At 51.4% G+C, this 14953-nt stretch overlaps 3 protein-coding genes across 3 annotated transcripts in view; 1 reads left to right on the forward strand and 2 right to left on the reverse strand.

Annotated features, from left to right (window-relative positions):
* TSC2 (TSC complex subunit 2) overlaps nucleotides 1–3316 on the reverse strand; it is a gene marked incomplete at both ends in the record, with an annotated part of 32030 nt that extends 28714 nt beyond the window's left edge. Inside the window, 5 exons of the mRNA XM_082006738.1 lie at nucleotides 164–281; nucleotides 417–561; nucleotides 1440–1550; nucleotides 2209–2295; nucleotides 3179–3316. Coding sequence (XP_081862864.1) covers nucleotides 164–281; nucleotides 417–561; nucleotides 1440–1550; nucleotides 2209–2295; nucleotides 3179–3316 — 599 coding nt within the window. The remainder of the gene's footprint in view (nucleotides 1–163; nucleotides 282–416; nucleotides 562–1439; nucleotides 1551–2208; nucleotides 2296–3178) is intronic.
* Nucleotides 3317–4626: 1310 nt separating this feature from the next.
* On the forward strand, nucleotides 4627–11185 carry NTHL1 (nth like DNA glycosylase 1; the record flags this gene model as incomplete). The annotated part of the gene is made up of 6 exons (XM_082006601.1): nucleotides 4627–4702; nucleotides 5230–5477; nucleotides 7582–7752; nucleotides 8317–8476; nucleotides 10275–10380; nucleotides 11062–11185. 6 exons carry the CDS (start codon nucleotides 4627–4629, stop codon nucleotides 11183–11185), a joined length of 885 nt encoding a protein of 294 aa, XP_081862727.1.
* A 2629-nt stretch (nucleotides 11186–13814) lies between these two features.
* Nucleotides 13815–14953, reverse strand: part of NHERF2 (NHERF family PDZ scaffold protein 2) — a gene marked incomplete at its 5' end in the record, with an annotated part of 11354 nt that continues 10215 nt past the window's right edge. Inside the window, one exon of the mRNA XM_082006739.1 lies at nucleotides 13815–14951. Within this exon, the coding sequence (XP_081862865.1) occupies nucleotides 14808–14951 (144 nt within the window). The 3' untranslated portion in view covers nucleotides 13815–14807. The remainder of the gene's footprint in view (nucleotides 14952–14953) is intronic.

The raw sequence follows: 14953 nt of genomic DNA on the forward strand, positions 1-14953 counted from the left end.
AGAACTGAAAAATCAAGTATTTGTCAGAAATGTGAGGTATGACCTACAATGAAACAGATCCAGATCGAATGAGTAAGATTCCACTTATCTGTATATTGATCTGCAACTTTCTCCTTTAATTTACCAAGAATAAGCATGTAGGAGTTAAAAAAATCCAACTTACTGGACCATGTCAGCTACATAGTCTTCCAGATAGCAGCTATTGAATTTAACCAGGTTCACTAAAACCAGAAGGAACTCAGAAGACAAACCAACATCCATCCACTGTAGTACAAAGTCAGCTGAAGAAGGAAAACAAATTGTTACAGTATGCTTTCTACCCAGAAGGGTTACCGCTACCTTTTTCTCGTACCACTGAATGTCTGTGTCCTGGACTTATTCTCACCAAATTGAAGAGGAGTAGAGACAGTACTCACCTAACTCTTCTTCTAAGTAGGTGATGTATCGTCCATTCTCTGTGAGAGCCTTGAACACTTCAAGCCGTTCATGCAAGTCTTCATTGGAGGGATAGTCCTTAATAACCTTAAAAAAATGTGCTCTGAGGATCCCTAATCTTTCACCCTTAAAAAAAAAAAGAAAAAGAGGGGAGGGGAATAATGGTGTCACCAATGAAAAAAGACAGTTAAGGCCTGGACCTTATCAAGGTCTGTAACAGTAATCTTTACAGTTGAAATTATTTTCTTTTCCTACGAACTATGAAAATCTCCTGAAAATACCTCCAGCCTCTACTGGCTACTGACAATGGCTCAGGTCTTCTCAATCTGTTATATCAGCACTCAGGGCTGGAGGCATTTTGTCCAGCAACACACAGACAGCATCCAATACACAAGGTAATCCATGGAAACTGCAACTGAGAGTGCTGCCAGTAGAGCATTTAAAAAAAAACAAAAAAAAACAAAAAAAAACCAAGCCAACAAATGAGATTCAATGCTTATTCTTCTCATAAGCATCTACTCCTACTTTTTCAGAACACTGAAAACTAGAACTTTGGTCTGATACAGTCTTACGTTTGTACAGCACACTGTGAAATCTGAAGAATTCATAGTATGCTTAACTTGGCCAGGCTAGAAAAGTATCTCATACAGAACTTTTTGCATACTTGACATGCTGAAACATCAAAACCAGCTGCAGACCACGACTAATAGGTCTGGGCAAAGACCATATAAAAACTGCTGTACTATGCTGAACTCATCCCAAAGTATTTCCTCTTTTTCAAGAATATTGCCCCAAACCAGAAGTTTTCTACGAGTTGTATGAAAAGTTTTTCTATGAAGTCAAAGCAAGACTTCAATTTAAATGCTTCCTCTTCCCATTTACTAGGCACAATCAAAATACGAAACATGGAAAGTTGTAGAGAAGAGCCACCCAAGATTTTTCATGTTCATACTCCGCTCAAACTCTAGTTTAAGTGTAGTGTTTCTTCTACAGTTTGTTTTCACCTGTCCTTGAACGATTGACTTTAGCAGATGAAGAACGGCATGTCTGGCTTCAATGGGGCGCTCTGGCTGGAGCATGTCAGCTACCACTTTCCATATTGCTTCCACTGCGTGCTGAAAACAAACACAGGAGTCAGGCAGTAGTAGGGAAGTTAAACTTCTGGGATCTTTACCCAGTAAGCCAGTCATTAATCACGTCAAGTTAACGAATAAGATCTCCAGGGATTTCATGTCCAGAGTTCTCTTTGCTGAGGGACACTCTCACCTGCCTGGTCATAAGCTCAGATGAACCATATGAGAGACACCAAATCCCATCCTACGTGACAACTTGCACCCCAGTAACTGAAGTTCTTCATTCACACACTTACTTCAGTGTGAGTATTTGTGCAGAAACTTTCACCCAAATGCAAGATGAGTTTAAAACCAATTTGAGGTTGCTTACTAACAAGACTGAAGGAGTTAGCCAATGCCTCCTCTACAGGATTAACATCATTTCCCATGAGCTGTCCTGAACAGGCCTTCACAGCATTCTCCTTCCATTCAGTTCAGGAACCCGCCAGCTATGTCCACTCTGCTCCGCAGTTGGTAGATTGGACAACACTATTTCCTTGGCATGCAAGCCATTCTTTTACAGGTTTGGACAGCACAAAATTGCTTCTGGGATAACCAATTTTAAAAGGCAGTCTAAACTACAGGAGCCTCTTATGATAGGTTAAGAGCTGTTGCTTAAATTTTCATCCTTCCAATATTCACTGAACACTTTAAAACTTACCTCTTCAATTTTTTTTGTTTTTGCCACTTCACAAATTTGACTGATTGCTCGTATCCTATTACTTAATCCACATTCTATGCTCAGTTCCTGGAAAGAAATGTAGAAATAAGCTAACAGTTTATCTTACTAGAAACACTTATCCATTTCGCAAAGGGGAACATGAACCACTGAAAAATAAATTACACATTTGTCCAGAATGATCTAACCATTAGTCACCAGTGGAGCTTTTCAGGAATTTTTCCACAAACTTTTTTCCATTAGCAAATGATCTGTCAAAACTAGAACTTTCACAGAACTGGAGCCAAGCAGCTTTTCACCTCCAGGACTGAACACCTCATTTTCTTCAGAAAAGTTAGTAACTTGCTGGCTGTGGTGCTCACCCCGTTCATGGGAAAAAGGCACAGAAAGGAGGGACATTACATCCGGTTCCCCCGCCTTCCAAGACAGGAGGGGATTCTGGTCTCCTCCCTTTTATGTGTTTTCCTCCCTGTGTGCCAACTATTCTGCTTACAGACTTGCTGTACCAATTACTAGAATTTTTTTTTTTTTTTCAGTTTTCAAAAAAACATAAGGTTTTTGTAAAATAGAAACAGTTTCCAACTTGTGCTAACTGCCACCACATAAACATCATCAAGTTCAGACTACAAAAAAAGAGCAACGTATTTTGAGGAAACACCCCGTAACCCCACATAAGACAACACCATCCTATCAAGTATCTCAAAAGTATTCAAACACTGAATAAGTAAAATGCTGTAACTTCAAAGCAGGTGAGTTTTACATCCACTTCATCTAGATGTACCCATTACATCCATTTCACTAGAGAATGAATTGAGACATAAGGTAAAAGGGCATGATCAGAGAGGGAATGAATGTCAAAACAGAAAGGAGAATAAGCAAGCCCTCCTTCCAATCCTCTCAGCTCTGGTAATCCAGTCACTATCCCCACCTTTACTATTGTCAGTTCTCACACCTTGAGTATTTCTGCAGTGATGATAAACTCTGTCTGCTTGCCCTCCGACGACTTTGAACTTCCCCGGGATGTTCCCAGCCCCAGGAGATTCCTGAACTTCTCCTTCAATCCAGAATCCTTGCTCTGAGGCTTTGCCATTGCTGACAAGCAAGCAGCGCTGAGCCCCTGCAAATACAGAACAGGGTTTCTGTTAAGGGAGGCCCAAGGAGAATCTTTATGCAGGAAAACACCAGTAACAGCCATCACAACGTGGCTTTTAGAAACAGCTCTGGTATCTCAAGCCATTTCAAACAAGGGAGAAGCCCGACACTGAGGATGAAACAGCAAGGAGCCTGCATACATGAGGAGCCTGTGCTGCTCCTGCCTTCAGCACCCACATCCTGCACCCAAGGAATGGCGAGCTCAGGGTTACCATTTTCTGGGAGCTCTGAATGCCCAGCACCATCACAGCCCGCACAGAGCAACCATCATTTTAAAACGAGCTGATTTTTCAAGTATAAACATGCACACACTTTTTGGTGGGTATGAGCCAAAGTATTTGTTCCCAGACCAAAAGCAACGGACAAGCACACAGCACTGTAAAGTATATGTTGATGTAGATGTGAGGAAGGACTTACGAATCTGAGTGTCTGAACATCCAAATGCTGGATGGCAAGGAGGAAGAGGGGGAGTGAGAACAAGCACACCCGTTACAGCAAGGGCACATCGACAGCAACACCCTTCAGAAACTGCCTCTCTCCCCAGCCAGCCCCAACCCGCTACCCCTCGGGGCCTCGGGCCCCGGCCGAGGGCAGGACACGCTCCCGCACAAACCCGGCAGCCCCCGGCCGTGCCCCCCCGGCCATGCCCCAGCCTCCCCGGGGACATGCCGCAGGTCCTGTCCCGGCCTCCCGGACACGCCATGGCCCCCAGCCCGACGTCACCAAGGGACACAGCGCAGGCCCTAATGCAGCCCAGGACGTGACACAGTGTCCCCCCGCCCTCCAGGCCACACCACGACCCCCGCCCCCACCCCGGGACATGCCACAACTCCTTACGGACACAAAACGAGAGGACACGCCACAGGCCCCCTCGCCGCACACCCCGGCTCCCTGAGAGGGGACAGCCGAGGGACACCCCGCAGCCGGGGGCAGCCGGCAGCCACACACACACACACACGCCCACCTGGGTCACGGCAGGGCCCCGCCTACCGTAGGCCCCGGCAGGGCCCGGCGCACCCCGACCGGGGCAGCGCCGCCCGCCTGGGCAACGGGGCCGCCGCTCGCCCACTCCCGCACTCACCCGCCACCCCCGGCCCGGCCCGGCCCGACCCCGCCGACCCCGGCCCGGTCCCGCTCCGCGCCGGCCCCCCCCACGCCGCGCCCCGCCCCCAGCGGAAGTCCCGCCTCTTCCGGCGCCCGCACCCGCCGCGGGGCACGCCGGGAGCGGTAGTGCCCGGGGCCGCCGCCATGTGCGCGGCCGTGTCCGCCGGCCGTGGGCGGGCGGCGGTCCGGCGGCTTGGCAGGGCTGGGGGGGCGGCCGGAGGTACGGGTGGTGATCGGTGCTTCCCGGGGCCGGGGGCGGCCCCGGCTTGGCCTTGGCACGGGGAGGGGGGCCTGGGGGCCTGCAGGCAAGGCGGATGAGAGCCCAGCCCGGCGCAGGCCGGGGATCAGGGACACGGTGTGCTTGTCACGTCCCCTTCGGAGCCCGCGATGTGGTAGCACCCCGGCGGCTGTCCCGCCTGTGGCACTGGGACAGGGCCTGGGGATGCACCTTGTCCTTCAGCAGCCTCCTGTGTGTTTGGGACACACGTCCCTGTAGTGTGACAAGTGTCCCCAGCTGTTGGCACCTGTTTCCCAGGTCCTTCCCAGCCCCGCGGCTGGCTGTGGTTAGGGGTGGGTGGATGTGGGGTGTTACTGCTGGGTTGGGTTTACGGGGAAGACGAGTTCATCCCTCATCATGGTCCTGCAGGTGGTTTTGGCATGCAGGGCTGATGCTGGGCTCTGGTGGGAGATGAAGGCCTCTCTTTCCCCTGGCCTCTGGCGTGAAAATCTCTCTCCCGTCTCTTGCAGTGAGCCAGGTCCACAGCACAGCCAGCATCCCAAGGCGCAGCAGGAGAAGGAAGAGCGTGGCTGTTGCCTACGAATCTGCGCAGGGGGATGGTGCCGAGCCAGGAATGTCTGAGCTCCAGAGACCATGCTGGGAGCCACGGGACTGGCGGCAGCAGCTGGAGCGCATCCGGGAAATGAGGCGGAACAGAGATGCTCCCGTCGATGAGATGGGAGTAGAGAAGTGTTATGACAGCAGCGCACCTCCACAGGTAACAACACCCTGCTGCCCTGCTCCATCAGGTGGGCACATGAAAATACAGCCCTGTTTCCACAGCCCTCCAGCCTGCATCATCCTCATGTTGCCCCTGGATATGTCCCATTTCAGATATCTCCAGAACAGAAAAATAAACACAAGGGTATCAGGACTCTGGGCTGGAGGTTGGTCCCACAAGAGGTTACTGCACAAGCGTGCATATGAGAGAAACCGTTCATCCTGCTAGAGGAGGAGAGTCAGACGCTGCCTCTCTGGTACCAGGCTCGTTGGCGTCAGGCAGCCCTTGTGAAATGGCACTGGGTGTTTTCTGAGATGTTCTTTGCTCATATTCAGCCCATGCTGGGCATTAGAGACCAACTAGCAAACACACCTGTGAAAGGCTCTTGTCCTCTGTTTAAACTGCTGCTAGAAGAGTTACCAGGCTGAACTCTGGAGTGGGAACTGAGGCAGAAATAGGATGATTTTGGACTTGGGAGTGAAAACTCTGAGAGTGTATTGTGGCAGTGCTATCTTCTGGGGCAGGCTGGCAGGGCGTGAAGGCGTGTCCCTTTTTTCTTAAAAAAGTCTGTAGGAATTCAAGGAAAGTATCCAGCAAGGTGGCTCTGTAATACAGAGGGAAAACAGCATGGAGAAAAGGCAAGGGGAGCAGAGAAAAAACTTTCCAGGCTGCTTTTATGCTCTTCAGTGCAGCACAGAAGTGTAGGCTGGCTTCCTCCCCTCTTGCAGTCAACTTTTAAGGGGTTACTGGTTGAAAGGAAGGGCCATGCTGGGATGCCTCTGTGCTCCCCAAGCCTGGGAACACAATCAAAGGCCCCAAATGTCACCTCCCTCCAAGGGGACCATTTGCATCAGTACAACAAACAAAGCAGAGCGAGGCCGTGGCGCGGCGCTGGGACCCGGGGCTGCAGGGCTGCACTCTCTGTGCTGGTGTGGGAACGTGGAGATAACCCACAGGCAAGCTCAGTGGAGCAGCGGGAGTCATGTGCTCCACAGCGACCTGCCGGGCTCTGAGGGAGGGGTCTTGAAGACACAGCTGCACAACTTCAGCGCATGTATCACTGTCCTTACTGCTGGCATCGTGCCTTCGGCTTGGATCCCTGGGGTTAGCTTTGACTCCGGCTTCAGACAGCATCACACGCTCCGCAGCCATGTGGGCTGGCACCAAGTGCAGCTGTGGGGCCAGGGGGACCACGGTGCACAATACAGAAATAACTTTTCTTCCCTAAGGAAGCAGGGTTGTTGCTTCCAAGAAAAAGTGGACGTTGTAACCCTCAGTACACACCGGCACTCCTCGCACAACTTCCATGCGCTCAGAGATTACTCTACTTCCATGTTCCTGGAGATTTTTCTTGGTGCACCTGTGGTTTTGTAAACTTTGTTTCTAAGAGAGTTGGAGGAAGGATTGTATCCCTTGTTACCCTGGGTCAGTCCAGGCTCGTTGCATCCTCCTCCTCTTTCTAGTGGGGACAGAATTGCATCTGGGGAAAAATCAACTGAAAAATAGGAGGTGAGTAGTCTGGGCTAAACCCTGCATGACAGCATCAGAGGAACTTTGGGGTTTTGTGCTTCATCTCCCAGTCTCTGTCATCCCAGTTCTTTAGATTTGGTTTCGTAAGGAACTTGCTGGAGCCAGATCCCCAGTTCCTACTGAAGCCTAGTGGGAAAGAGATGGGATTTTCAAAAGCTGCTTTAGAGCAGAAGTTGCATGAAAAATAATTGGGCGTTTGTACTTCTACATCCTGTGGGGTCTCCTGAGAATCCCATCATCAGGAAAAGCTTTGTCTGACCCTTTGTGGCTAAGCGCTGGCTTCTTTGGATGTGAGATACCAGCAGACAGTAGCTGCTTTCTGCCCTTTTATGCATGCCGAGTGCTTGGATTGAAGGTGTTTCTTTACTCCCTTTATTGTGTGGTAGAATTAAAAGCTTACAGATGATTTCTGTTGCAGCCTTCCAGTCTCTTGTAAATGGATATGGCTGAACCAGGGTAGGTCCATGTTATGCACTGGACTGAAGATGGTGCTAGATGGGAGAACTGAGCCCCGGAGGCGGACGGATCCTCTCAGAGATCTTGGGGTGTCTCACTGTCTCCTTTTCCCCAGGTTATGCGCTACCAAGTTCTGTTGTCACTGATGCTCTCCAGCCAGACCAAGGATCAGGTGACGTCAGCTGCCATGCTGCGCCTGAGGCAGCATGGCCTCACAGTCGACAGTATTTTGCAGATGGATGATGCGACGCTTGGGCAGATCATTTACCCTGTAGGATTCTGGAGGGTGAGTGCAGGATCGTGGCAGCGCCCGACGTGCACATAGAGGAACCCCCTCCACCGTCCTCCGCTCCCATGCAGCTGTCTGAGACAGCTCGGAGGCCCAGGAGAGGAGCGCAGGGCGCGTGCAGGCTTGTCCTTTGCAGGCTGTACTCGTGGCCAGGCACTGAGCTGACAGCAGGTGATGAAGGCAGGAGGTGGGTGCGAAGCAACCCTGCTCCTGAGACACGCACCCCCAGCCTAGTATTCAGCCTGCATGCTGTGTCCCGTGGTGCGCTCTCCCGTGGAGTCAGGCTGAAGGCTGTATTTTACGCCAGTTTTAACAATTTGTATTCAAAGCAAGATTGTTTGCTGCAGTGCCAGGAGTGTGCAGGGGAGGTTAGAGCTAATCAGGTCTCAGCATTTTGCTTTCAAGGAGAAATCAAAGACCTCTGTCTCCCCTCCAAAAACACCAGTGTGTGGCCTCACATGTAACGTATGCTGAGGAACAGTTTGTTTTCTGAGCTATTTGTCTCTTTTCCCTGTATTGGAGGCAAGCTTGGATTTTCTGCCTTTCCCCTTGGTTTTCCAGAACAAGGTTAAGTACATAAAGCAGACGACGGCCATCCTGAAGCAGAAGTACGGGGGCGACATACCGAGAACTGTGGAGGAGCTGGTGCAGCTGCCAGGAGTTGGGCCCAAAATGGCCCACTTGGCCATGAACATTGCCTGGAACAGTGTGTCTGGGATAGGTAGGTTGGACCATGGTTTCCCGATTCCTCTCCTAAATCCTGCCTGATCTATTCCCCAGGAAGAAGGGCAGCACTGCAGCTGGGTAAACTGCCTGCCCCTGGAGCCTGTCAGCATTGCTTCTGTTTAGTCATCTGCAGAGTATTTGGGTGGGTGAAGGATGTGACCCTCAACCGCGCACAGTGGGGGAGTTGCTATAGGATTTAAGCATGGATCCAGCTCCTATTTTTTCCTCAAATTTGATAGCAGAAATCCCCAAGGGCAGTCCCTTCCTCTCCTCAGATGCTGGTAAGCAGTGCAGGTATTGCCTAATTGGGTAGGCATCCAAAAAGATGTGCTAGCAGAATAATGCTTTGAAATCTCTTTGCTGTTAAGTGAAAGAGAGGTGGGGGTAATTTTGTGATTTGGGGATAGTTGTTTTTTTTTCCAGGGTTGCTTCTGTTTAAACAAATCTGATTTGGGATTTTTGTTTGGCAAGCTGTAGGAGGGCAGAAGCAGCGCTTAGTCAAAATTACTGTTTGAAATGGGTAATTTGTGATGGGCTGTAGAAAGAAATGGTCTCAGGCAATCTGTAGCTACAGAATTTCTGCTCTGTTTTAGTTCCTGCAGCTGGGTAATAGGTGACCACAGGTACGTTTCTTTATTTGCCATCTTTATTGAATGAGAGCGTAGGAGAGCGCGTAGCTGTACCCCGTGGAGCTGCGTGCTTCAGCAGTGATCGGCTGGGACGAAGTCTGCAGTGGAGACGGGCCCCAGCCAGACTCAGGGCAGGTTTGCTCCTGCACAATGCTCGTTGGGGAGCACGGAGGGGAGTGGGGCTGGCAGCGGGGCTGCCCACAGCAGCCGGCAGATGGGGCTGGACGATCAGCTGCAGGGTCCCGGCGGGCTGCCCAGCCTGGGGGCCCCTGGGGACAGAATAATATTCCAAGTGTATTTGGTACTTAGTAGAGGAGCCCTGGGAAAGCTAGGAATGGTGCCACCTGATGAATGACTGCTGCTGCAGTGAGCGCACAGCCCAAGGTCAGCGCGGGCGGCAGCTGACTCCTGCAGCCCCACTGGTGACCGTCAGCTGCACGAAATGTGGCTCTTGTGCTAGATTCGGCAGCGCTCGGGGTCTGTTGTTCTCTCCCTGCTGTGGGGGAGGGAAGGCTAGAGGGAGCCAAACTAGCCAACTGTTTTCCAAATAATTGTGTGCTCAGTTTTGATTTAGGAGGCAAGACTTAGTCTTCCTGTTTACAGCAATTTCCTGGGTTTTGCCCAATTAGCCATAGAGACAGGTTTATCGCTGCTGATCTAACAATAATATACTTTGCATTCAGAGCTTTTTAGCTCAAAGCACTTTATAAACATTCATTTAAACCTCACAAACCCTCTTGTGTTGGTAGGTATTATGAAATGTGCTTTCCATCTGGGTAAACTAAGGGGCAGAGATTGCAACTTGCGTAACATCAGCTGAAACACGGGGGGAAAAGAACGTGGGACAGGCTGCCCTGTGCCTGCTAGATCAGAGCGCACGAACCTTTGAAGGAAGGCTGGGTCAGATTGTGTGAGTGTGTCGCTAGCTGCGCGGTGTGAGATATCCACCCCATCTTGCTTTTGGCTCTGGGCCTAGGAAGCGAGCAGCACGTTTGTTCTGCGAGTGAGCCTCCCCTCCTGCTTCACCTGCCTGTTCCTGCCAGCCCGCGGAGGAAGCCAGTGCAGGGCGCTGTACCTGCGCTGCTGTGACAGGCAGCTTTTGGCTGTGCTCTCTCTGTTCAGGTGTGTCTGCCCCCGCCTAAACTCTGGGCTCTCCCTTCCTAGCTGTGGACACCCATGTGCACAGGATCACAAACAGGCTGAAATGGGTGAAGAAGGAGACCAGATACCCCGAGGAAACTCGGGTAGCGCTGGAGGACTGGCTGCCCAGGTGAGGCCTGAGACCCCAGCCTCCTTCCTCCACACCAAGCCCCTCGAGCTAGCTGCAGGAGCCGTGTCTGCACACGGTCCTGCTTATAGCATTTTCAGTGACTGCACTTTGGGTCCCTCCTCTTCATGGGGGACTAGTCTGCAGGTGTTTCTCCTCTCCCAGAGAGCTGCAGCAGCATCTCAGCTACTTGGTTGTTTCCTGCCTGTCAGATATATCGATCACCACTAGTGCAGCCAGGTACCTGGAGGTCTTGATGCCCAGTTCTTGCCCTGACAAATTTGCCCTGACCCAAGCCAGGTGCTTTTCTACATAGGACCTCACTGAGCCTAATGGCCACAGCAATATCAGACCATGGTTGGATTCTGGCCTTCCTTGATACTTAATCTGCAGTATCAAATGCCAGCTGACAGGTACTTTGTTGCATCTCCACATCTGGCACATGCCTTAGCACAGGAGAATGACCACAGGCGCTGTGTGTGTCTGTCCTGTGCTCCCCACCCCAGCTCAGGGGGATCCGGGAAGGTTAAGAGGGCTGTTCTTAGCAGGAGGTTGGGACCCCCCTCCAGGTGCCTCAAGAAGCCAAGAGGAACAGGCAAAAGGGATCCATTTAAAAGCACAGGCTGTTCTTTAACCCCTCCAAGCAGCTGTGTCGGAAAGCTCATGTTTTTCCTTTCACTGCAGGGATCTCTGGAGGGAGATAAACTGGCTCTTGGTGGGCTTTGGCCAGCAGACCTGCCTGCCTGTGAATCCTCGCTGCAACGAGTGCCTCAATCAAGACATTTGCCCAGCTGCTAAGAGACACTGAGGGATCATCTGGTCTTCGTAGAGCAACAAAGCTGCTTCAGCTCAGCAGCAGCCCGGAGCTGAGCCCTTGTAAAGCTGTGCTTTGCACGGGGCTGGCTGTGTGACTGCAGGGAAACAGAAGACTGCTGCAGCCAGCTCAGCATCTCTGGGGAGGGAGCAGCTGCTGGCAATGGCTGAGCTCTCGAGAGGAAAAAGGGTCTTTCAAAGTGCGGCAGTCCTGCTGCGTCAGTGCTGAAGGCTCCAGCCCCCGTGTGAATGCCTGAGCATGCCCCGGCGGAGCAGCAGGCTGTGCCGCGTCAGGAGTAGCTGCAGAGAAATGCTTTGTCCTACAGGACTTGCTGCTGCTTGTAAATACACATTTAATAAAGGTGGTGGGTTTGTTGTTGGTTTTTTTTTCCACCGATGAAGTTTTCTGGCATCTGTGCTACACAGAGCAGGGGGAGGAGAGCATGGGTGACCTCACCTAAAGCATGAGACCATAGTAACCAGCCCTGCCAGCCAAGGGCCAGCGGCTTGGCGGTTTGCAAAGCCCAAGCAGCAAGGGGCACTGCAATGAATAAGGTACAACTGAAGGCTTCACGAGCCAGGATCAGAAGCAGCCACTGCCTGGACAAGTGACCTTTGGGTCGTGGTAGCAGAGGGGAATGCCAAACAAAGCCAGGCAGGAGACAAGGCAGCGTCGCCCTTGGTTGTGTGTGCCAGCAAGGGTTACAGCGGCCACGGGAGCCAGGCTAGTGTGTGCCTCAGAGGCTGACAGAAGGGACACCACCACCGTCTGTGTTTTGTTCTTCAAAGAAAGGGTAGTGCTGACTTCATTGTAGAGCTTCAAAGGAATAATTTCAGCTACTTTTTAAACAGGCAAGGGAGGAAGCAAAGTTTATAATGCGCTAAAGAAGGCTGTAATTCCGCTCTGAAGTTCCCTACTAAACAGATGAGGAAGGAGCAAGTAAGTACTTGGTACATGGGAAAACAAAGTTTATTACTGACATTACAGTGTACATTATGTTTTTACAATGCAGTTGACAGCCTTATACTTTATTGAATTTTTTTTTCCAAGTTAAATGTACAGAACTGAATAATTACTACTGAGCTACAAGATGTCAGAAATACATTAAGTGCTTTAACCAGGAGCAGTTTCCATGGACTAAGCAGAGATGAAGATTTTAAAATCTTATCAGTATGGATTTGCACACCTGATTTCTTGTGCTCTGACTCAGAACTACATGTTTTTTCCCTCCTCAACTACAGTGGGCCAGTCTCGTATGAGAAATGCAGTATTTACAAACAGGTCTTTGCTCTCTGACATGCAGCGGAGAGTGTGACGTTTAGGCCAGTGTAATGGGGAACGCTCTGCCCTGCGCAAACTGGGGCAGTGCCTGGTGTTTGGCTATGCAGGCACGGGAAGCAACGTGCATCCCATGAAAAAGAAGGGCTCCTTCAAAAGATTACTGATTTATAGAAGCAAATATTTTGGTGGCCAAAAAGAAAGCAGGTAATTGTCGTTGAAGTGGGATAGGGAAGAGGTGTCTTGTTAATGGCAGAGTCCTGGAGGGGAGGCAAACCTCTCCGCATCCTGAGCCATCATCCTGCTGCCAGTCTCGTCACTGATAGCTGAACACTTGCACTAGTTCCTCTCCAAAGTAATTATTTTCAACCTGTTCAGCCCATCAACATTCCTGAAAAGAGAACTTCCCTAAAAGAGAACACATCTCCTTCACCCCTGAGGCTTTCCATGCTCTCCTGCCAGCCAGCTAACAGCCACGGGCATCAGCTGCTCCCCACAGCGAAGCCAAACGTCCTGGCTCCGCCGCTGCAGTCCCCCCGCCCCGCACCGACCCGCTGCCGAGGAGAGCAGTAAGTGTTATAAGGCACCTTTTACCTCAATGCTTAGGAAATACGCGTAGAGCCCTCACGGTACCTGTAGCGCAGTGACTAACCCAAAGGCCACCGGCTTGTAACACAGCGGTGCCAGAGTAACGGAGGGCAAAAATCACAGCCATGTGTTTTAAAATGGTCATCAATGTCCCAGTGATCGCTGCCATTTGATTTTTAGCTGAGGAAAGTGGTTTTGTACTCGACTGTCCTGCTGTGCCCGGTCCCTTCCCACTGCTGTCTTGGCCCTTGAGCTGAAATACCGGGCAGGCGCCGTGGCTGGGCTTGGGGAGCTGCCGGAGTGTGGGAGGGAGGGGGGCAGCTCCAGCACGGCCAGGACCCTGCCCTGGTAAAACACCTCTGGTGTGGTTCCCATTAATCATCTTCCCTCATTTACAGCCAAAGGCAAGTAATAAAGAGCTTAAATGGGCTTAATTTGTAATGCTGTAAAGATTACATTTTTGAGGCTCTAATACCACGAGCAGGGTGTTTTCAAAGGCGGCTGTAGAAAGCCACAGCAATTCCCACCCCATCACACTGCTGCCTGTAGCCAGCCCTGCGGAGACCCCACAGCTTCGCAGGACGCCCTTCCGATGGCAAGACAGAGCCTCGGTTATGCTCACGGGCTGGAGGCATCAAATACCAGCCCAGGAGTAACAAAACAGCTGGGACCCGGACCCTGCTCCGGGACCCAGCACCCAGGCACAGCCATAGCTGAGCCCCACTCCCCCAGAGCCAAGCCCGCAGCGGGAGCCGGATCCCCGCCTTCCTCCCTGGAAACAGATGCCGGGTTGTGCTCGCTTTCAAGCCTGTCCAACGAGTTTTTGTAGCTTCTCGTGGCTCTTCTTGCAAGGCTGCTGGAGCCGGGCCGGCAGCACCGCTCCTCGCACCGCGGCGCAGGACTGGCCCCGCTCCCTGCCTTCCCCCGCCGCTTGGCGCCGCATCGACGGCTGCAAATGGTGAGGCCTGCGGCATGTGGGCTGTTGGGTTTGGGTTTTGTTTTTAAATCCTGCCCTCTCCCCTCCGCAGAGCTGTCGGGGATGAGAAGGGGGCTTTTATTGCCGGGGCAGAAGTCACTGGTGGGGAGGGAGGTTCCTAAACTAACTGGAAACATATGGGACGTCATTAAAAAAACCAAAAACAACAAAACAAACTTTTTTGTTTCAATAGCAAAGCCAACAAGAGCGATTTACAGCCACTGTCTGTTTTCCCATCGTGTGACTAGTTAACGCTGCAGATGGGGTGCTGAGGACGGGGTGCCAGGTACACCCCACCCTGCGGGCCCCCACCGCGGCAGCGGCATGAGGCTGCAAGATGTTTCCACAGGGCACAGAGCATCCACGGGGCTCAGTCTGGGACACCCACAAAACCAAAACAAACACCCCAAATTAAAAAAAAAAGTAATAGAAGCCTAAATGATGCAGGTAGAAAACAAGAGTTAAACTCTTCCAGTCCTTTCTCATAGGAACAGGGGACGGCGGCAGCCAGAGCCGAGCTGAAGAGCAAGCAAGAAAAGGAACTTTGGTCACATTTGTCTTATGAGAATTGCTGGTGAGTAACAATAATAATAAAAAAAAAAATCTAAAAAAAAAAAAAAAAAAGACTTTAAAATACGCCTTGTAAAAGCAACCAGTGAAGAGCAGAGCACAAAGCATCTCACATGGACACTGAAGGACAGGGCGTAGGCACCTCAGAAATGTCCGAGCTGGGGCAGGGGCAGGAGAGCGGCGGATGGCAGCCGCCAGCGAGGCTCAGAAATTGCTGAAAATCTCTCGCTTCTTGTTCCAGTCCATCTGCGGAGCTCTCTTCTTCACCCGCTTGGCCCTCACCTTCTCCTTGGCCTCGGCAGCCGTTGGGCTCAGGGTCAGCCCGCTCTCCTCAAATGGGTCTTTCTTCT

Source organism: Phaethon aethereus, assembly GCF_964289735.1.
Source record: "Phaethon aethereus genome assembly, chromosome: 15".
NCBI classification, from domain to species: Eukaryota; Metazoa; Chordata; class Aves; order Phaethontiformes; family Phaethontidae; genus Phaethon; species Phaethon aethereus.